At 53.6% G+C, this 20,847-nt stretch overlaps 1 protein-coding gene across 1 annotated transcript; it reads right to left on the bottom strand.

The window, feature by feature from the left end:
* Positions 1-11,494: 11,494 nt before the first annotated feature.
* TNS4 (tensin 4) lies at positions 11,495-19,692 on the bottom strand. Its single transcript, XM_030541433.1, has 11 exons — positions 19,262-19,692; positions 18,349-18,773; positions 17,139-17,225; positions 16,259-16,378; positions 15,774-15,866; positions 15,371-15,448; positions 14,461-14,532; positions 13,438-13,606; positions 12,900-12,968; positions 12,554-12,580; positions 11,495-11,996 (listed from the first exon to the last, which is right to left on the bottom strand). The coding sequence occupies exons 1-11, from the start codon at positions 19,681-19,683 to the stop codon at positions 11,867-11,869; spliced, it is 1,692 nt and encodes a 563-aa protein (XP_030397293.1). The 5' UTR covers positions 19,684-19,692; the 3' UTR covers positions 11,495-11,866.
* Between the last annotated feature and the right edge of the window lie 1,155 nt (positions 19,693-20,847).

The following is a 20,847-nucleotide window of genomic DNA, read 5'->3' as shown; positions in this document are numbered from 1 at the left end:
ATCTGGCCCGCCAGCCGGCATCCCGGTCTCTGTTAACAAACCGCTCGGCCCTTTGTGTCGCGGCCTTCCCTTTTCGCTGGGCTTGCCAATGGACCAGGCCCAGCGCTGCGGCGTTCCAGGTGCCATTGTTTTGGGGGCTTGTTGGCTCGTTTGGCCCTGATCCACGATATGTCACTCCACTTGGTTTGGTTAAAAGACAGAAACCCGCCCTGCTGGAACGCTCCTCCCATCCCTCTCGCTGACCAGTCAGCTCACTTCGCTCCTTGGGCAACCCCAGAGAACCTCCAGGTGTTTCCTATTAGTCCCTGGACGATCCATCAGCTTCAGGGGTGTCGTTTGGGTGCCAGGAATAACCCACGTTTTTGTGCTGCATCCCGAGCAGCCCTTGGGCAAGTGAGTCGTGCCATAGGCGGGAATGGGACGAATTGCCCGAGCGAAGGTCGTCCAGCTGGGCTGGCAGTTGTGGACCGTGTGCTTTGCTGCAGGGCTAGTGAGCTGACATCAGTGTGGGCTCCCAAAAGCGATGCTGGTCTGGAATGTGTCCTGTGCGCTGTCTGGCCTGGCCGGCACACGGGAATGCAAGAAAGACTTTACTGCCACGCTGCTAATCAGCAGCAGCCTGGTACGTTCCAATACCATAACCCAAGCTCCAATCAAAGCAGCTGCCAATAGTTTTACACAGGTTCGGTGCTGATTCCTGCCAATCTTCACAGCCCAGCAGGGGACAGATTAACGTGGCGAATAATTCCAGAGAAGGCAATGGAGGGACAGGTCCCCAAGTGCTTTAAAGAGATTAATTAACTGACCCCAGAGGGGGAAACTAAGGTACAGAGGGGAAAAAAGAGACTTGCCTCAGGCCACACAGTGAGCCCTCTGCTGAACCAGTCATAGAACCCAGGCGTCCTGGCGTCCAGCCTCCCTGCTCTAACCACTAGACCTCACTCTACTCCCACAGTCAGGGACAAAACCCAGGAGTCCTAATTCCGAGCCCAACCCCCATTGTAACCTTCAGCCCATAGGACTGGCTGTTAGGCTTGTTCTGAAATTTTCCCCACCCTGCACTGCCCGCTTTCCCCCCTGTTGTTACAGAATGACACACACGTCTCTGATTTCCATCTGGAGCTCCCTCAGCCTGTTACTCGAGGCATGCAGCAGCCAGGGCCCTGGGCAGGCAATCTGTGGAGAAGCCATGTGCCAAGCCAGCTGGCATAGCCCTTGGCCTGGCACAGCGCTGAGCTGGACTCTGCTGGGCACCACTGTGCAAAGACAACCATCTAGTCTAGTGGGATGGTGTTTTCATCTCCGAATGCCCCAGAGACGTCCCTGGGGAGGGACAATGAATGGGGGGGGTCTCCCAAAAGGTCGCCAGTCACACGCCTTGTGCCATGTGCACTGGAAGGGAGGCAGCCCCAGCTCAACGTGTGCAGCCCGCCTGCTTGGTGGCAGGAGGGCTCGTATTGCAAGACGCTTGACGCTGACTGTTTTCGGTGGACGGACTCTCTTCAGGACCTGAGGAAGTCACTCTAGCAATGAGCAGCACCTCTGGGAGGCTGGGCCCACGGGACCCACAGTACCTGACACGTGCTGGGTCCCTTGGTATCTGTGTCACCTGCTGGGTATTTCGGGAAGGGGTCTCCATGGTCAGCCAGCCCAGGAGCGTTCCCATTGCTAGCATCACCGTGGGGCCTAAAAATGGACTTTAGGCACCCATGTGTGGCCCCTTTGGCGAGGGTGTTGTAGAAACAGCTCAGCCCAGCTGGCCTGGAGGGCTCAGCTGCTGGCAAAGGCTGCGTCACCCGTGTGTGCCTAGCCTGGGGAATTGCCTGAGGCTGCTTTAAAAACCACAGAGCACGGAGGCTGGTAAGATCGTAACTACCCGTCAACGTATTCCATAGCCTCTGTACTGCAGGGAATCTCCTTTGGCACCATGGTGCCTGAGTGCCCTTGCTTGGCACAGGCTTGCCGAGGAATGCATGCATTGCCTCGTATGCAATTCCCGTGCTACCCCACAGCTTCCATCGCTGGGGGGGGGGAATGGGAATCTGGCCCAGATCCGAATCCCCCAGTGAAGGAACAAAAGACTGGGGGTCTGACTCCACAGCAGCTTAATTCCCATAGCAATGGCAGCCAGACAAGGCGCTTGCTGCTGAGTGGGTGAAAAGGCCAGGTGAGGGAAGTGCGGCTTCTTGCCTGGCAGGATCTCCCCAGTACCAGCTTGGTCAGTTAACCCCGTGGGGCTCCTATCAGCTGGGGGAACACGGAGTCCTGGCAGGCGAGAAGGGAGCGAGGCAGGTGGGAAGCTGGGAAGGTGCTCAGTGGTCAGCACTAACAGCGACCAGATCCTACCGCAATCCCACTGCTGGGGCTCTATGAAGGCAAGAGAAAGGGGGAGAAAAGCACAGATCTGCCCACCCACCCACCCCCCCGGGCATTTGAGGTGTCCTGGACTGCAGCGTTCACTCTTCTGGTCCTTCGGCAGCCAAGAACCCAACGCAGACCCAAGCCAGCGGCGTGGGGAGAGCAGGACAGCTGGGCCAGCCCAAGCAGAAACACACCCGCCCACAGAACAAACCAGACACGTCCTTCCCCGGCTCCTTGAGGCCCAGTCCTAGGAGTCAGTCTGTGATTCACAGCCAAGAACCGCAAGAGCCGCCGCTGCTCCCCTGCAGGTTCCGGAGGCAGCTGAAACAACCGGAGCTTCCAAATGTAGGTGACGCGTCCTGGGGGCGGAGGGCTGATGCCACATGAGGCCCCTCAGCCTGAGCCTGTTGCTTGTGGGCGTTTGTCTCCCAGCTACCCTGCTAGGTCAGTGGGTCTGTTCACCTCTCACCCACCACGAAACTCTCCCACAGCCACTGGAGCAGCGTCACGTGCTCACTTTGGGCCAAGCACCCGGCTGGTTGGACCTGGGATTCTGGTCCAGCCCATTATAAGGGGCAGTAGGGGCCAGCTGCAAAGTTTGGCCCCAGCCCCACTAAAATCTGGGGTTTGTTTGGTGCTGATCTGGACCACGCTGTGGTGGCGAACATGCTTTAGCCCCAATCTCCATGAGCTTTGGGTGAGCACCCAAATGCCTGGTGCTGGGCAGGGAGACGTGGAGGCGCCTTACGAGGTTAATCAGATTGCAGCCTCCTCTCAGGGTAATGGGCCGGGCACTGCTCTGTGGACAATGGGCAGAGGAAATGCCCACAGAATCTCCTTTGTTTCATGGGAGGCTGCTGGCTCTTTATTGACAGAACTAGTTACCAAGGCGCGGCTGCTGCAGCCACCATTCCAGCCATGTGCACACAGACTGGCTGCTGGGCGCCCCCTCCAGACCCTTTCCTCCGGAAACTTGTGCACCTGCCTCCAAGTTCCAGGCCGGTCACTACGCCCCCCATCAGCACAGACAGCGAGTGCTCCCCATAGACCATGCATCTGCCCCCTTCCTCCCCCGCCCTAGACTCTCAGCACTGAGAACAAAACAGCCCAGCTGGATTTGGGCAGCCCAGGAACTAGGGAGAGGGACGCACAGGTGGGGAGACCAGGCAGGGGACTGGGCAATAGCTTTTGCCTCCTGCATGTGGCCCCCGGGCATGCATCACCCATGGCTAGTGACCCCATCTTTAGGGGCTGTGGTTCTCTGCCCAAAGAACAGCCCTTGGGGAGGGGTGTGCTGAGTCCTAGCCCAGCACAGGAATGCTGCGGCCCTGAAGATGGCTTGCTCCTCCCCACTCACTGCCCCGTCCGCAGGGACTCTAGTGTGTTAATCGTCACCCCCCCCCCCCAAACGCTTCATTTCTATGTTCACAGGGGTGTGAGAAGACGCCCCACGGCAGGCAGCAGGGGAAGTTTATGCAGCTCCGAACCCAGCCCCCTGCCCTGTTTCCCACCCCTCCGGTCTGGCCCCCACTAGAGTCGAACGCGCTGGAGCGCAGGGATGGGGGAAAAGCTCCGGGAAGTTTGTTCCGTGGCTCATTGCCCTGGGCGGTCACTCCAAGAGACCTGCAATTAAATCAGGCCGAGCTTGTAAATTGAAGTGAGTCTGAGCCCAGGCAGTTATTTCACAATAATATCACGTAAGCTACCGGGACTGGAGCGAGGGGGGGTGAGAGTGGGTCAGGAGTGAGCTGTCTGCGAGATGCGGGGGATGGGAACAGCAGCTGGGCACAGGGGGAGCTGTGTGGGGAGCCTGAGGGGCACCAGCAGAATGGGGGTGGCAGGAGCATGGGACTGGGGCAGCAGGGCAGAGGCTGGCAGGGTGCCCACGTAACAGGACTAGCTGGGATTCTTGCCAGGGAAGAGTGGTGGGGGCAGAGCTAGGGGGTGACCTGGCTTGACCTGAATTCCAGAGGATCCCCCAGGGAGTGTTTCCAACCCCCCACCTCACCAAAAACACGTTTGGACACAGAAAACCCATGCACCCACCCACTCCCAGTGCACTGCACTCCTGGGCTTCCCCTGCTGGGACCTCGGATACGCAGCGTGGCTGGGTGGGGGGTCGTCAGCATTTGGTGAGGGACGTGAGCCCCAAAACAGCCACCCTCATCAGCCCCCATGACACGTAGCCACGGGTGGAGCTGATGTCTGTGCAGAGCGCTACCTCCCGCCCCAACTCCCCACGCTGGAGCTGGGCCGGCACTGGAGGGTAGATTTCACCCAGGGAAAGGCTGGAGCCACCTCAGCCCCTGGTGCAAAATGTATCTGGCCACAGTTCCGATCCACTTTGAAATGTCGCTGGCTCCAGTGGGATTATTATCCATCATCGATTGGTACTGCGGTGCCTACACGCCTGAGCCATGGACCCTGGGCCAGGCACTGCAGAGACACCAACAGACGGCCAGGCCTTCCCCCAAATGGCTGCCTAGCTAAGTGCAAATACGGGGCTCACTTCTAAGCTGCGCCCGGAGCAGAAGCCAACCCCAGCAGCAGAATTGCACCAGGGACGAATCTGGCTTCCCAGAAAGCTTAGCCAAATGGAAAAGGATAAAACCAGTGTGTGTGGGGGGGGACATGAGGGATATTTCTGTAAGCTTCTAAAAGGTTTTAATAAACAATAAACCCCCCCAGAAAAGGGCAATAAAAGCGAGTGTCTGAACTAGAAACGCAGCCCTCGCAAGCAGCGCCGGGTAACCAGATACGCTAGCGCTGCAATCTCCCCTCTCAGGGCATTTCATGACTGTTTGCAGAGCAAGCTTTTGCGCCGAGCGATAATGGATTGGGACCTCCCTGCTCCTGCCATTTGCCAGCAGTTCCAGCTCGAAATCCATTTGAAGCTGTTTTCCTTGCACTGAAAAACTTGTTTCAAACAATTAAAGGGGGGGAAAGAAAACATTCCAGCCCGAGAACCCTTGGACTTTTGGTAAGAATCAAAAGCTGACGAGGCTTTGTCATCATTTTTAAATTAAACTCCAAGCATGAAGGAGCCCCCGCTTGAGTGAGCCTTGGCACAGAGCCCCCCGTCTCCATTTCCATCGGATGAGGATGTTGCTGTGAAATAAATCTCCCTTGGCACTGCTGCTCCACTCCCTTCCCCTCGGCTTTTGTAGAAACATCCGCAGCCAGTGCAACTAGTGGGGTGCATGTGTGTTCGTGTGTCTCTGTGTGCATGTGTGTGTGCTGAAGGACAGCCGTGCTTGTGTATTTGGTGCATGTATGTGTCCATGTCTTTGCATGCGTGTGCGCCCACATTTCAAAGCAGAACTGTTAAGGGCTTCTCAGCCTGGTTTGCTGTTGGGTCCATCGTTATCGGTTAGGGTGAGAGAAGCCACCTCCTGCTTTGGGGTCCTGCTCGGTCACGTCCCCAGAAGGCCTGGCCTTGCTAGCTTAGCTTAGCTTGGCAACTCACTGAGTGGCTCCTCTCCCTGTGCCTGTTGACCTCTGCGCCCTGAACTTAGCCCATTCTTCATGGAACCCAGTTACACTTTTGGCCTCCACAACATCTCCTGGCAGTGAGTTCCACAGGTTGACTGTGCATCATGTGAAGAAGTCCTCCCTTATGTTTGATTTAAACCTGCTGCCTATGAATTTTATTGGGTGACCCTGGTTATTCTGTTATGTGGAGGGGTAAATAGCACTTCCCTGTTCACTTTCTCCACACGAGTCATGGCTTTATGGACCTCTCTGATATCCCCCCTTCAATTGTCTCTTTTCCAAGCTGAACAGCCCCAGTCTTTTTAATCTCTCCCCCTAAGGAAGCTGTTCCAGAACCTTCATCATTTTTGTTCCCTTCTCTGTACTTTTTCCAATTCTAATCTCTCTTTTTTGAGACAGGATGACCACGTCTGCACATAGTATTCGAGCTGTGGGTGTACCATGGATTTCTACAGAGGCGATATGATCTTTTCTGTCTCATTATCTATCCCTTTCCTAACGATTCCTGACATGCTGTTTGCTGTTTTGACTGACGCTGCACATTGAGCGGCTGTTTTCAGCGAACTATCCACAGTGACTCCAAGATCTCGTTCTTGAGTGGGAGCAGCTAATTGAGACCCTGTCATTTGGGATGCAGAATTGTGACGATGTCTTCCAACGTGCATTGCTTCTCACGTATCAACACTGGATTTCACCTGCCATTTTGTGGCCCAGGCCCCCAGGTTTGTGAGGTCCCTGTGTAACATCACAGCAGTGACTATGGGATTTCAGCTGACCCCTAGTTGTGGCGCAGTGAGGCTGGCCCCTAATAATGTCCACCGGTCTCCCTGTTGCAGACGGGGCTCTTTCCCCACTCTCTGGCCCCAAGACCTAACAGGAGGTACCATGGGCATTTCCACTGGAGCCTTGTGCGGGGATTTCAGAAGGGATCCTTCCCCTGGAGGGAATGAGTTGAGTTGATGGGTCGTCTTTTTGGCCACCTACCAACTTGCCTGGAGCTTGGCTTCTCAGCACAGGCCTCCTTCAGATGTCTCCAGAGAGGTGGCACCCCTGAGGTAACATTTGGGGCATTGACCCTCCTAGCTCCCCCTGGCAGAGAGACCCACCTGCTCTACAGAGACGGGCATGAGCCAGACACACCCTGGACACTCCCAGATGTGGCTCCTGCTGCATATCGTGAGCCCATGGTTCCTGCAGATCTGCAAGGCCTTGGGCTGTTATTAAAGGCATTGTGGCAACAGTCCTGGACCAGGCCCCCATGGCACGAGGTGCCGTACAGATAGTTGCTGCCCCAGAGACAGCAGGTGGCTGCAGACAGACGGGAGCGCGCGAGATGGATAATGGTCAAAGCGCATCTCTTGCCTCCCTGCTGTCAGGTTATCGGTGGGCACCATGGCATAGGAGAGCAGCTGGTCTGTTTCCCAGCTAGAAGAGGACAGTGAATTTACATCCGTGGTGCCGGGACTTGCCTCACTTCCTTTCCTTGGCCCCCTCCTGAGGCAACGAGGGTGAAGCTAGAGCAGCCCTTGAGCATCAGCCCTTGAGCATCAGCCCCAGAAACATCTGCATGAGACCAACGGCCTCTGCCCGAGGCCAGTGGGAGGCCACGACCTGGGTGCGAGCATCGGCAGGGGTATAACGGCCGAAGGAGCAGAGGGCGTCTGCTAGGGGAAGGAAGGAGCTGTGCCCCGGAGCTGTAAGCTCAGCCCGTGCCAGGCGGCTGTTTGTTGGCTTTGGGGAAGGGGTGCTGAGCGTGGGTGAGGGGCAGCTGGTTCACACACAAGGGAAGGGAGATTTGCAGCTGTTGGGCCTTCAGCACCATCTGCAGAGAGGTGTCCAGCTGAGGCCGGCTCAGCCTGGGGAGGAGATTCCCAGCATGGCTCTCACCCACTCAGCCCGGGGGCAGGGGGGGGCGGCTTTTCAGTGCCTACCAGAGGTGCCCCCCAGTGACACCAGTTCAGTGCAGCGCCTGCCCACTTAGGAACACTCCCTCGTGACTCACGTGTTAAGCGGCTTCCCACTGAGAGCCCCTGTGGGGGTAACGCACAGGGGGGGTCTCCAGCCCGTCGTGTCCAGGCACCCAACAAGAACCTTCCACTGCAGCTCCCAGGGGCCGGTTGCGCCAGGCTCCGTCTTGTCCAGCCAGGTTAATGTCACTCAGTGGAGAGGTCTCTGTCTGCACGGGCAGCGCTGCCCCAGTGTAGCCGCACCCGTCTAGCACTTAGCAAAGGTGCAGCCTACGCCGACAGGCGAGCGACTCCCATGGGCGCAGGGACTCCGCCTCCCCGTGCGCTGGGCTACGCTACCCCCATGTGTCGGTGTAACTACGTGTGGAAAATCCAACCCCCCAGAGACGCCATTGTGCTGACCCAGACAGCGACCGCCCCTCTACAGCTCTCCCCTTGACACAGCACCAGCGACAGCGGGAATTCGGTCACTACAACCACATCGCTCAGGGTTTGGATCTTCCACACCCCTGAGCGACACCATTATTCCGTCATACGTTTGTAACCCAGCCTGGGGCTGTGACTTTTCGCAGCACTGAGGGGCATGGACTGTTTGCCCTTTAAAAGATCAGTCCCTAGCTGGACGCCAAAGCCGAGCGCTAGTGATGACATGAGACATTTGCTAGGGCTGCTGCAGGGAGCTGTGGTCATAAAACCACAACCAGGAAAATAAAGGATCGGGCCTTGTTACAAAATGGCTGGAACAAAAGCAAAGAACCTCAACCAAGAGCTGAGCTTCCAAGAAGCCTGGGCCAAGTTATGGAAAGCAGGAGGCGCTTGGAGACTTGCTGGCTGCTTTCTTCCTCAATCCAGGTGGTTTGGGCTGAGCTTCCCTTGGAGCGTTTGGATTGGTCAGACCTGAAACTTCAGCTGGATTTCCTGAGCAAAGGGCTCTTCACGGACACAAACATTCCAAATGCAAAAACGTCAGGGGTTTGGCTTGACAACTGGCCCTTTTCCCTGCTCCAAAACGGTTTGGGTTTGAAAAGTAGAAGCAAACACCTCCACCACGGACGGGTTTGGAGCAGTTTTGCAAAACTGGCCTAGTTTTCAGCAGCTTGGATGGAAAAGTGGAGGGTAGAGGTGGGAATCAGATTTTCTTGGGGAATTTTTGCATATTTGATTTTCTAAACAGAAAAAGGAAAGCAGCAAGTGCTCCTAGTGCTATCATTTGGCAAGCCAGAGCTCCTGAATCCTCCTCGTCTCTTCGCGTCACACATAGGTTTTCATGGAACGCACTGTAATAAATGCAGTGAACTAAAGCACTGCTTGTTCACAGGCTGCATACCAGAAATCACAGGCCCGGAGGCCAGGCTCTCGGAGGCCAGGCGCAGAGGACTGAAAGTCGCAGAAGTGATTAAATTTTGTTTAATCAAAACAGCATTACAATAACCAGCAAAGCTGCCAGACAGACGTTCCTCCGGCTTATAACTCCCAGAAGATGTGCAAAAGGGGCTGGAGATAAAGGCCGACTCGCTGGAGCCCCCTGGTGTTCTAAACTGGCTCATCCCTCCGCGCTCGACTCCAGCTGCAAAACTCGGGCTGCGTGCGGCTCTTTATTTGTTTGCAACAACAACAAAAAAGAAACTGGAGGAATTTTCAGCCAGTGCTAATTGGCTCCCTTGTAAACCTCTCAGCGGAGAGGCCGGAGACCCAGCAGACATTGCTCGTACGTGTTATAGACTCTGCAGAACATGCCTCTGTACCAAAAGACCAGGTTGGGATGGCCACGTGGCCTGGCCTCAGAAGAGACTCATTTGGGGAGCGGACGACAATGGAGCTTTTGTAGGGAATTAGCCCCTTGACTCGTTATTCCCCTAGGGTGAAATTCAAGCCTGTGCAGAGAAATAACAGACGGGCCAGGCACCAGGGTAGCCCCAGTTCCGGGTGAGGCTGGAAGTCTATGGGGCCAGTGGCTAGGGGTGCTCAGCAAGGCCACCGAGAGCGGGTTTGGGCCCCAGTGAAAAAAAAATTTTGGGCCCCCCAGCAAGGGCGGACCGGCTAAACAGAGCTGATGAAGCTGGGGCAGTCAGGCCCCGGGCTCCCTCCCAGACCGCTGGGCCCTGGTAATTTGTACTGACTTCCCCCCTGCCTCATTGGCCCTGGTGCTCAGCGTGAGCTCCAAAGACCTGCATTTGATGCCCTGTTTTGCAGCTCCCAATGAATTGGAACTAGAGGGAATCCATCCCATAGCCTCTCCACTCAGCCACTGGAGAGTCCTGAGCAGTGGCTCACCGGCCAGAATGGAGCCCTTTGAAATCTCTTCTTGCAAAACAACAGATCTAGCAGATTCCATCTCTTAAATAGCTTCACTGGAAGTCTAAGCTCAGAACAACCCGCCCCGGCTGTTACACAGAAATGAGCGTGCTGGTTCAAGAATGGCTTCCCCTGGAGTTGTAAGGCTCCTGCCTCGTTTTATACTCGTTTGCATCTGACTTGGCTAGACATGAATTTAATGCCCTGGGTCTGGGGCCTGCATGTGCTGAGTGCAGTACAGAGAGAGAGGTCGCCCTGCCCCACAGAGACTGCAGCACAATAGGGCCCCAAGGCCCAACAAGCATCGCCAGTCTATCAAAGACAGACAAAGAGCAGCAGGGGAAACTGAGGCACAGAGCGGTGGAGAAACTTGCCTAAGTTCACACAGCAGATCATTGACTGCCAGGAGTAGACCCCAAGCCTCCAGAATCCCAGTCCAGGGCTTTAATCACTAGACCATGCTGCCCCAAACCTTGCCCCTAATTAGACCTGGCTGCCCACCTGAGCCCTGGCTGAAGCGTTACCCAATCTGGTGCTTTTGTACCATGTTACTGCTACGTAACTAGCGCAGGAAGTGCTGGGAAAATACAGCAGTCAGCCAATGAAGAGACACGAACAAGCTGAGTGCCCCGGATTTTGGCGTATCGAGTGGGTAAAGCAGACTGCGTTACTGTGCACTCATGTCAAGCTGATTTCCCAGGCCCCGACTCCCTAGCTCAGTTCCCTGCCTCATCTCCTCATGCGCCGAAGAGACGAGACCTTCAGATTATGGCCATTGAGTGAAGGAGGGGAGGGGGAATAGACCTCAGATCTCCTGGCTCCCAGGCCAATGCCCTAGCTATGCAATTGGGCCTCTTACCTACTGGAGTCACCTGCTTCCTTCAGCACGGGGAGCGCCCCAGAAGGAGGTGCCACCAATTTACATCAGCTGAGGATCTGGCCCAGTCTCCTCCAAAAAGCCAATACATTTACTGTCATGAAAACATCAATGTTTATTTCTCTGCTCGTCATGGTCTGGATATTTCGATCCAGGCTAGTCCAGCAAAAATGGTACAAAAATTTACCAGCCCTGGCCAAAAAAATCTGCTTTGCCCTACATTTTGGTCACGAAAATGTAGGGAGCCAAGATTTTTCAGAAGCAGCTTGTGATTGTAGGTGCCTTGATTGCAGAATCCACCCAGAGGCTACTGAGAAGGGCCCATCAGTCTACAGAAGGTCCTCACCTGGCGCCTGATACCATTGTAGCAGGGCACCATTTATCCTCACAAGACATCTGTGAGGTCAGGTGGTGCTAACCCGGACTTTTGGAGGGTGGGAGGTCAGACCCCTGTAAGGGTCTCAAATTGGGCACCCAGAAATCAAGGCATCACTATCAAAAATCTTGGCCCCAATATTTTCCCTGCCTGTTAAAGAACAAAATTACTCACCCCCCATGAGTGAGCAAATAACTTGGCAAGGCAAATCCAACCTCTTGCACACTCATCCACCATCTGACCTGCTGTGGCTTCCTGCAGGCTGCGATATATACAGGTAAGGCATTCCGCATTTCCATGTAGTTCCTCATCAGAGGCTCCCAGGACTGAGCAGGGAGTGTAAAACCTTCCTCTGAAACGCCAGCCATCAAAGTACGTAACAAAAGTTATAAATAGGAGCAGTTGCCAAAATGCAACAAGGCAGCAACGGAACGGCAGGAAGCGGCTCAGCGGCATCCAGGTACTGGCAGCAACAGCTTCTCTGCAGGTCTGCATCAGCTACTGCTCTGGGAGGAGTTTGCTGATGAAGTCAATGACAAGAGAAGCCGGCTGCACGGTGTCGTACTCGGCAAAGAGATGACAGAGATTCTCGGCATCCGTTTGGCTTTTGGCTACAAAGCCAAAAATCCTTTGAGAAAGAGAGAAACCAAAAAGAGGCCCAGTTAGCCTGCGCTCAGAAATGGAAGAGAACCAGCTGACACTAGCCACAGAGCGAACTAGCAACCCCACCTGGCCCATTCCCAAGGAAAAACCATCCTGGGGGGAGCGCTTCTCGCTGTCACCTTCCTGCCTATGGAACATTTCTGGTACACAAAGTAGAGTCATAGAGGAGCTCACTTCCTGAGTGCTGAGAAAACCTGGCGGAAGGATTAGGGATTTGCTGGGTTCTTTCCACTTAGGGGGAAATTCACCCCTGTGAGAGTGACAGCTACAGCCGAGATCTTACAAAGCTCAGGTCTCTATGGGCAGCACTTGTATCCCCCTTCCATTCCAGAACAAGGGTTTGTTACAAAGCACTGGTGCATTCTCCTAAATCTGTAAATCTCGTTTCTCCTCTGAGCACTGGGGTTTTAATTTTTAATTATAAGCCGCTGTTTGAAATGTGTCTGTAAATACACCCAGAGCCCTGTAACTAAAGCCACTTTTCCCCTGCGTTTTCGGGAGGTTTCTCTGGCCAAGGCTTACCTTGAAGACTTGCAGAACTTTTGCCACCTGAAAGAAAAGAGGTGAATAAACTCTCAAGAGAAACCCAGATATTTAATTTTATTAGCAGCGTATAATTACTGTGTAGCTAGAAAACTGTTACTTTTACTGGGGGAAAACGCTGAACTTCAGATTAGTCTTTTCTGAAAATCTGGAATTTTGATCAGTTCTTTCAATTCTGACATTCTGCTCAGGGCCAGTCCTTGATCCCATCCTGCGCCTACACGGCGGTTACTTTCCATCGAGGGTCAAATGAAAACTACAGCACCCAGCCTGCTCCTTGGATAACTTAACTGCCCCAACTTGCAGAGCAGCAGGTGTCACTTACTTTCTGTTCTCAGGGTCCATGCAACAGAAGCTGAGGGCAGCGAGGGGATAGTGCCGTCGGAAAAACACCCTGCAGCAGGGAAGAAGAAGAAGAAAAGGCTTTTTAAGAGGCGGCGTCTGGATCCAACCACTCTTGATGAGCCGGCGAGCCCTTTGGGGCCCAAGGGTTGGGTTCCAATCCATCTCGGCTGAGCAGTGGTGGGAATTTAGCGCCCAATTCGAACTCCCCTCACCAAAGGGCCGGGGCACTGCAGTGGCTGTGCTCAAAGTGGAATCGTGTCCTATACTATTAAATGTAATAGTCAAATGCAGCCTGGGGGTTACGCCTCCAATGACAGAAGGGAGGAGACTTTGCCCCCCTTTAGGAGAGGAAGCTCAGGACTAACATAAAGAGGTTTTATGGAGCCCTCTGCCCATTCACGCTGGAATCTAGTCACTCTGCCAGCCCTGATCAATCCACAGCAGCGCTGTCGTAAGCGCCACCCCAGGAAGTCTAATGCCAGTATCTCAGCAGGCCTGTCCCAAAGGACCGTCCTTACTTTCTCTGGACGTCGGTCAGGGTTATTCCTTGCTTGGTCACTTTGAAGTGAACGATGGTGGGCGTGGGCGGCGTCTCCAGTTCGAAGGTGGAGGAGACAGCTTTCTGAACCGCTGAGGCGCCGGTCAGCGTCTCCACGCTCACCGAGTGGAGGTACAAGACGTTGCAGGCTGCAAGGGAACAGCACAAAACCAAGGTCAGCGCCACGCTGGGTCTACGGCCCCCTCCCTCGAGAACGATCAGGGCACTGTAGGGGACCAGCGCTTTGTTCTGAGTTTGTACAGCTCCTAGCATGCTGGAGCCCCTGCCAGACCAATCATAATTATCCTACATTTCTCTCCCTGATCCTGTGCTTTCACCCACAGGGCACCCATTACTGACTGCACGCTCAGGACAGGAGAATGGCCTTTATATCCTGCTATACTTCTCCCATTAGCCCCCTAGGCTTGTCTACGCCGCGGCTCGAAGCAGCCGCAATGACACTATCCCAGGACCACCAAATCCCAGTGTTCAGAAATCATTAGTCGGGCCATGAAAATCAGGAGATTGGCTTAAAAATCAGGAGATTTTATAACGCAGCAATTGTCAGGTTCTTTTCCTTCACCTTCAGAGGTTTGAGCCGTTGGGAGTCACATTTTCAAACTTTCCTCAGTCATGAGAGCTGGCTACTGCCTTTTGCTTCAGTGCAGGCCCAGATTCTCATGCAGTCACCTGACTTCTGGAATTAGGGCTTCTAGGAAAACACCAGGTGCCACACGACTTGTGATAAAATCGTGCGAACTGGCAACACTGCTCCCCTCCCACTCCCGCAAGCTATGGGTCCTGGTCAGGTCAGCTGCTCCTCGGCTGCTTCTGTGACTTGTGTCAGAATTTATCACAAGTGTGAAAAAAAATCTCAGTGTCGGGTGTGTTAAAGGTGAAATCACTCCGCACGGGATAAAGTCCAAAGCCCTGGAGGACAGTGACAGTTTGTCCCTCCGGCAAATAAAGCCTAGAAGAAACCTGGTTTCTTTCCTTTTCTCACCAGCAGTTTTCTTCATTGCAGAAATTGCAGATTCCAGAGGGGTCTCAGAGCTTTTTTCTCCACCAGCAAAATCTGTGCAAGCAACAAACAGAACCGTGAGGCATGGAGAGAGCAAGCAGCTCTGAAGTCAACGCTTGGTCAGGGGCGAAATTCACCTCTGTTCAGGGGACACACAGGGCCCAGGAACCGGTTAAGTCTTAAGATCTCTGCACACAGGTGAATTTCACCCGCTGTGAATAGGCCACATCTATTCAGGGATCCAGGGACATCCCCCACCATCCTCCTCCAAGCCCTTCGTGTCTGTGTCCCCATCCTCCGCTATGATCTGACCCCTCCTCGTTCATCCACTCTGCTCCACCTTTTCAGCCCTGATGCAGATTGTGGTGCTTTGTGGCTGCTGGGCCAGCTCTCCGGAGCCTCCGCCCAGCCCACGGGTCTCTCTACGGGCTCATGTGCACCCCAGCCCCTTGGACTGCAGCAGAGGCTGCTTGCACCTCTCTCTCTCTCCGAGTTTAACAACTGCAGCCAGCAGGCTGGCATCACTGCACAGGATTGAGAAACCGGCTCCACAGGGCAAAACGTATGTCGTCTGCTCTGCCCACAGCCGGGGAGGTACTGGCCAGTTTTTCTCCTCACCCCTCACCACAGTGGCACTTACAGCTGCCAACCATTCATGCCTCTCCCTGACACCCGACTCCACCTACCAGCGCTGTCCCCTCTTCCCACTGATGCATCCCCACTGCGGTAATGGCCATGCCCTGCACGTGCCCCCTTCCAAACTCCGGTTTTGCTGGAACGGGGGTGTGAGCCGCGAAATCCAAACATGCCTGCAATGTCCACCTAGCCACACCCTACCCCGATCGCTAACTCCCAGCATTTCTTCCTGCTGATCTCCAAGTCGGCCCCGTACCTCGTGTGGGGATGGCCAGCTTGCAGGGCAGTGCTAGTGCTGTCATGGCGTGCTGGTAGACGAAGGCAGACAGGCTCCCTGCAACAGAGACAGCGAGAGGTCTAACAGGACGGCAGGAATAAGAGACCCCACTAGCTCCCCAGCCCTTCCAACACCATCCCCCTCATCTCAGCTCGCCTGAGTGAAGATGGTGGCCTTGGTCTAACGTTTTTTACCCACTGTATTTACAGCTCTGACTGGTCATGCGACGCACGCTGGGAAGTGTCTGCAACAGGCATTGAAGCTGCCTCTCGCTGCACATTTGTACAGCACCAGGCACAAAATGTGATCAGGGGCACGGTGCTACTGTAATACACCTAATACTCCTCCCGTAACTTCCGCTCCACGACAGTAATATCCTTACCAAAATAGGGCTCCTCGCTGGCCCCTTTAAGGTGCACTCCTTTGGCAGATGACTCAATGAGGAAGTGTCGGACCAGGTCGCTGCTGTCATCACCTGCAAGCAAAATGCAAGAGAGGCTCTACCACAATCTCCAGTGTTACTGCCCACCATGTTTTTGACCCTCCACTTTCCCTGCATGCCTCTGGGCTGGGTTGTAACTGCAGGGTGGGATTTTCAAAATGCCATTTCAATTGTGCATCTATGCCACCCCTAGGCAATTAGGCACAGACCCTTACGTCCCCCCGCAGCCCCAGTTTGAGGTTTCAAGTGATGTGTGGCCCTTGTGCTGACCCATCGCTGTGAATTTTACACAAAGATCCAAAGTCTGGGGTCCTTAATCGAGCAAAACTCTCACTGCTTATTGGCTCCATTACAAACTGTTGAACCTGGCGTATACGATTCTCCTGGGGAGTTTAGCTCTGTGTTCTTACGAGGCTTCTCTGTACCTGTCTTGCAGCCGGATGGTGAGCTGAGAACCTTCATCGCCAGCCCAAACGACCCACGGTACGACGTGCTGTCCCGCATGAGGAAAGCGCCTGGTTCCGCCTCCTTCAAAAGTTGAATTGCTGAAGGCACACAGGAGAGGGTTACCCATGCAATGCAGGCGGCATTTCGGCATTTCTGAACCCAGCATTCCCTTTGTCTAGCACTGTAACTGTTCCCGAGGGATAGTGACATGCAGCGGGGTGGGCTTCAGGGTGCACATGAGTATTTCCTGCATGCATCTGCAACCCGTGCTAACAGTATGGTGCTTTGTCTCCCGTTAGTGGCTAGACCACATATACCCATTTAATGAGACTGTTAATGTTAGGTCCTCTGAACTAACGGACCTGCTTCTTTAGCTATTGCCTCAGGCAGTAGAGCCTCATTGAGCTTTTCAGTGCAGAGGTCCAGGCTCTGTCCTTGCAGAAGTCCTGACCAGAATGGTGTCACTGCACAGGGGTGATTCAAGAAGCATTTGACTTCAGCCAGGATTCTTATCCTGGGAATTGAAAAATACAGTCGGCCCTTTCCAAAATCAAGTTGACTCAGCTGATCATTAGAAAGGGGAGCGTATTCTCCTCAACTTAGACAGCACAGACAGCGTGAAGACCTGATGTTTCCTGAGCATCATCTCTAGACTGGCGAGTGCCTCTTCCACTTCTGTAACACCAGCTTTTACTGGGTTAGGATGCAATTGGGAAATAAGTCACTATGGGACCTAAGTGATGCATAGAGCTTCTGCTGGCCCTCTGCCACCCCATGAGACAAGCAGCTCTCTAAGAGCTATGCAGAAGGGTAGATTTGGGAATGGGATAGGCCTAGCGACCTCTCCTCTCCTTTTACCTTGGTCCCTTGTAATGCTTGGCTTGAACCAGTATTTTGATGTGTCCATCACAAACTTCATGGTTGGCTCACCATCTTTGGAGGAACCTGCAAGAGATAGTGGCATTCCCTCATGCATGACACATGAACGAACCTCTTTCTTTGCAGAGAGGCATAGGCCTGTGTTATAGGTATTTAGATCCCAGGGATTCTCTTCCCTGGCATCTTTAAGGGGAGAATCCCCCTAACAAAAACTGTTTCTCTTTTAACTGATCTTGGGCTTAAATGTTTGCTCCAGCCTTTCAGTTAGAACTTCCTCTCCAGTTCCCATCATAATTCACTCTCCACTTCATTTTCTTCTTGGCAAACCAGTCAAGATCAGAAAGATAATAGGCTAGCTCCTCGGCTGGTGTGTATCAGCCCAGCTCCACTGAAGTCAAGAGCACTGTGTTAAGAGACATCCCTCTTTTCTCTCCCATGAGAATCCAGATGAAAAATCTCTGCCAGGAGCTGCCCCCGTAAACTATTCCAGGGAACAATGTCCCAGTTGTTTACCCTTGAACTAGGAACCTCATGTTTCCCAAATGTTTGATATCTTTAGATGGCCTCCAAACACAAAGGGGGGCAAAAAAGTCTTAGCACTGAAATAAGGATGAAATTAAAACATTATGGGTCACATTCTCAGCCAGTGTAAATAAGCAAAGGTCCATTTGCTTCAAAGAAACTACCCTGGTCACACGAGCTGAGGATGGGACCCTATAATTTTACAGAACCTCATCATTACCAGATGTTTTTAACACCCTGACCCTTTTAAAATGAACAATTCCTAGACATTTCGGCACACAAGTTTCTGCAGGAGAGTCTTCATTTATATGCCATCTTGGTCACACAGTATATTGGGGCTCCAATTTATGAAGCCTTAAAATGATGACTAGATGTTTCAATAAATGATTGAGCAATCATTCTAGAACTTTAGCAAGTCTAACAGGTTGCTTACAACCATGACTTATAACCATCTCTAACACCTCTGATGACAAGTCATCATCCTCAAGGACACAACTTATCATATCTATAATATCTATTAGTCTCTTATTAACCATTTATAAATGAAAGCTTGATTGGAAGTGGAAACACAGTCTCCAGTTTCATCCTGTCTTTCCACCTCGGTAAGCTGATGGGATTCTCAGTGTTGGATAACTTCGCTCTGAAACAGAGAGTGGTTCCAACTCACCGTCCGGGGAGAAGGAGAGAGATGTTTCAGAAGAGGTCTTATTCAAGCTGTTTATCCCTGAGGAGGAGCTGGAACTGAGTGGAACTGTCTGCTTGACGGAACCATGGAAGTCTTTGCCCATCCTGGGAGACGTCTCGCCATGTTCCAGACATCCGTTGACCAGCAGTATGGGGATATCAGCCAGGGAGTTAACGATGGATGGGGGACAGCTGCTGGCGTGTCCCTTCTGGAGTGGTGGGGAGGAAGAGTTGTTCACTTTGCCGGAATTGGAACCTGGGCTAAAGGCATCTCCAAAACGATCGACTTGAACGCTGGGGGAGGTGAGACAAGGGCTGCCGAAGGAGCCGACAGATAAGGGGTTTTCCGCTGATCGGTGCGCAGGTTGGTAAGAGTCGGAGTCATCGTTGAGAAGCGACTGGGTGCTGCTGCAGAAGAAAAGCAGAAGGTACAGGGAGATTGGAGGGCTTGTTCTCCAGCTGACACACTGTGCAGCAAGCCAAATAAGAGGTTGTCTGGGGGTGGGGGTGGGGGGAACCTTGCCTGGCTCCTGTGACATCAAATCACAGCATGAAAGCTCACTTCCACCCCAGGGGGGAATAAAGCACTGTGGGATTGTGCCAGCAGAGCCAGCTCCCTCTTCTGTCCTTTCCTCTGCTCCCACTCTCCAGTCTTCTCCTGGGACATGAACTGCTCCTTGCGGAAGGGTGGGACGGGGGCACTGGTGGGCATTAGGGCCTCTGCTGTTGCCCAGGAGAATGCAGCGCTACTCTTTGGTGGTATATTAGGCTCTGAATCCCCCCAAGAGCTTACTGCCCATCCCCATCCACCTGGCATCTGAACAGGGCCATCTCCTTAAAGGCGGAGAAACTCTCAGCCAAGGCTCAATACACAGACATCACAAAGGCAGATTTACCTTCCAAGCACGTAACTGGTATCCGACCCCGGGCTCGTGGAGAGCATGGAGACCCTGCTGGTTCTCTGCTGAGCCCGCCCAATGTACAAAGCCTTCCGCAAACTCTCCAGGCCAGGAGAGGTGGCCAGGAGAGTATTTGGCCCGTAGGAGATGCAGTCCTTCTGACCACGCTGCGGGATGGACACACATTCAGATGCTCTGTAGCTGGTCTGGGGGGAGCTCCCAGTGGGTGGCTGATTTTGAGGAGCTGGCCGGTTGCTGTCAGGCCTGGAGGGGCTCGAGAAGACAAGACTGCCATTAGGGGTGCAGTTGTCCCGGGCTAGCAGGAAGCAGCTGCCTTGGGGTGACATGGAGAGCGGAGTGATGCAAGGGCTGGCCGAGCCCTGCATTGATTCGTGGCTCTTGGCTCGAGTGGGGGTCATTTCGATGTACTTGATCTCTGGAAAAAAAATGGGAGGGGTTGACAATAAGGTATTTGGGCAGGTTCATCAGCCGAACATAAGAGGAGAATTATTATGGATTTAGGCTGCAATTTCCAAACCACCTAGGGGATTTTGATGCACAGTTCCCATTTTCTGGGCACCCAAATCCCTTAGGTAGCTTTCGGAACCTCAGCCTCATATTCTGACAGCACCTCGCGGAGTCAGTCAGGATCAGGCACCGAAGGTGACACGGTCCCTGTCCAGGGGAACTGACGATCTAGGCATGACAAGTGAGCGCAACCGACAATTGCAAATGCAAAGAGAGTTTGTGTTTGATGGGAATTTCAGATAACCCCCTCTGCCCCACAATGATGCTCTTCCAGTGCTAGTGCTTAGATGCAACCTCCACGCTTCATTAGACCTGGGCTGTGGTTAATTCCCTTCTTTATAGACCCCCTGGGGCTGCAGGTATTGTGTGGCCATTAGCCAAGGAACAGGGAATGTTACAGAGCCGCTTCCTGCCAAGGTTTTGAGGAGCCCCTTTCTCCCATGTCACAAGGCCAGGCCTTGCATTGCAGCTCGCAGAAGCAGATTCCTAGCTCCCCTCTCTGAAATGGGGACACTTGGCTTCTAATTGCAGCCGGAATGCCCTGCCCCCAGCCTAACGAGAGCAGCCCCAAGGAAGGCAGGGTTATGTACAGTCATCTCAGAGAGCACAGAACCCCTTGTGATGATTACATGTTGATGCCTGTAGCAAAGGGCGGATGCTTCTATTTGTCTTCCTTAAACAGCCATTCTGTTTGTACCTGACTAAAGAAAAAAACATCTGGCTGCTCCCAAGTGAGTGATCACATCAGACTCATGGACAAAGGGCGTGTGAGGCGGGATGGGCTTTCTGGCTCCTGCATACCACTTCCAGCTCACCTGTGCACAGGCCCCGTGCTTGGCCGTGTGCACAGGGTGGATTTCGCCCATTCTCAGGCGTGGCTGGATGCTTGGAGCATTGGTAACCGTGCAGAGAACCGGCGTGGTGATATCTGTGTGCAGCGTGAAGCGCCTTGTTACAAGGCACCCGTGCATTTCTGGCTGATCAGATCATGGGCTGAGCATTCCAGCAGCAAAAGCAGCCAAAGCCTGGGGCAGGGGAGCAGTTGGGTCGAGTCC

Source organism: Gopherus evgoodei, chromosome 23, assembly GCF_007399415.2.
Source record: "Gopherus evgoodei ecotype Sinaloan lineage chromosome 23, rGopEvg1_v1.p, whole genome shotgun sequence".
Classification (NCBI taxonomy): domain Eukaryota; kingdom Metazoa; phylum Chordata; order Testudines; family Testudinidae; genus Gopherus; species Gopherus evgoodei.
Note: the sequence above shows the minus strand (reverse complement) of the source record. Positions and strands in the feature narration are given on the sequence as shown.

Bases quoted from the DNA above. Each gene is read 5' to 3' on its own strand.
- TNS4 (XM_030541433.1), bottom strand. From the start codon at position 19,683: ATGACCCCCACTCGAGCCAAGAGCCACGAATCAATGCAGGGCTCGGCC. The intron at 15,449-15,773 runs GTAAGGATATTA...TCTCTGTTGCAG, and splicing joins CAGCGAGGAGCCCTATTTTG to GGAGCCTGTCTGCCTTCGTC. The intron at 12,581-12,899 runs GTAAGTGACACC...CTTTTCTTTCAG, and splicing joins ATGGACCCTGAGAACAGAAA to GTGGCAAAAGTTCTGCAAGT.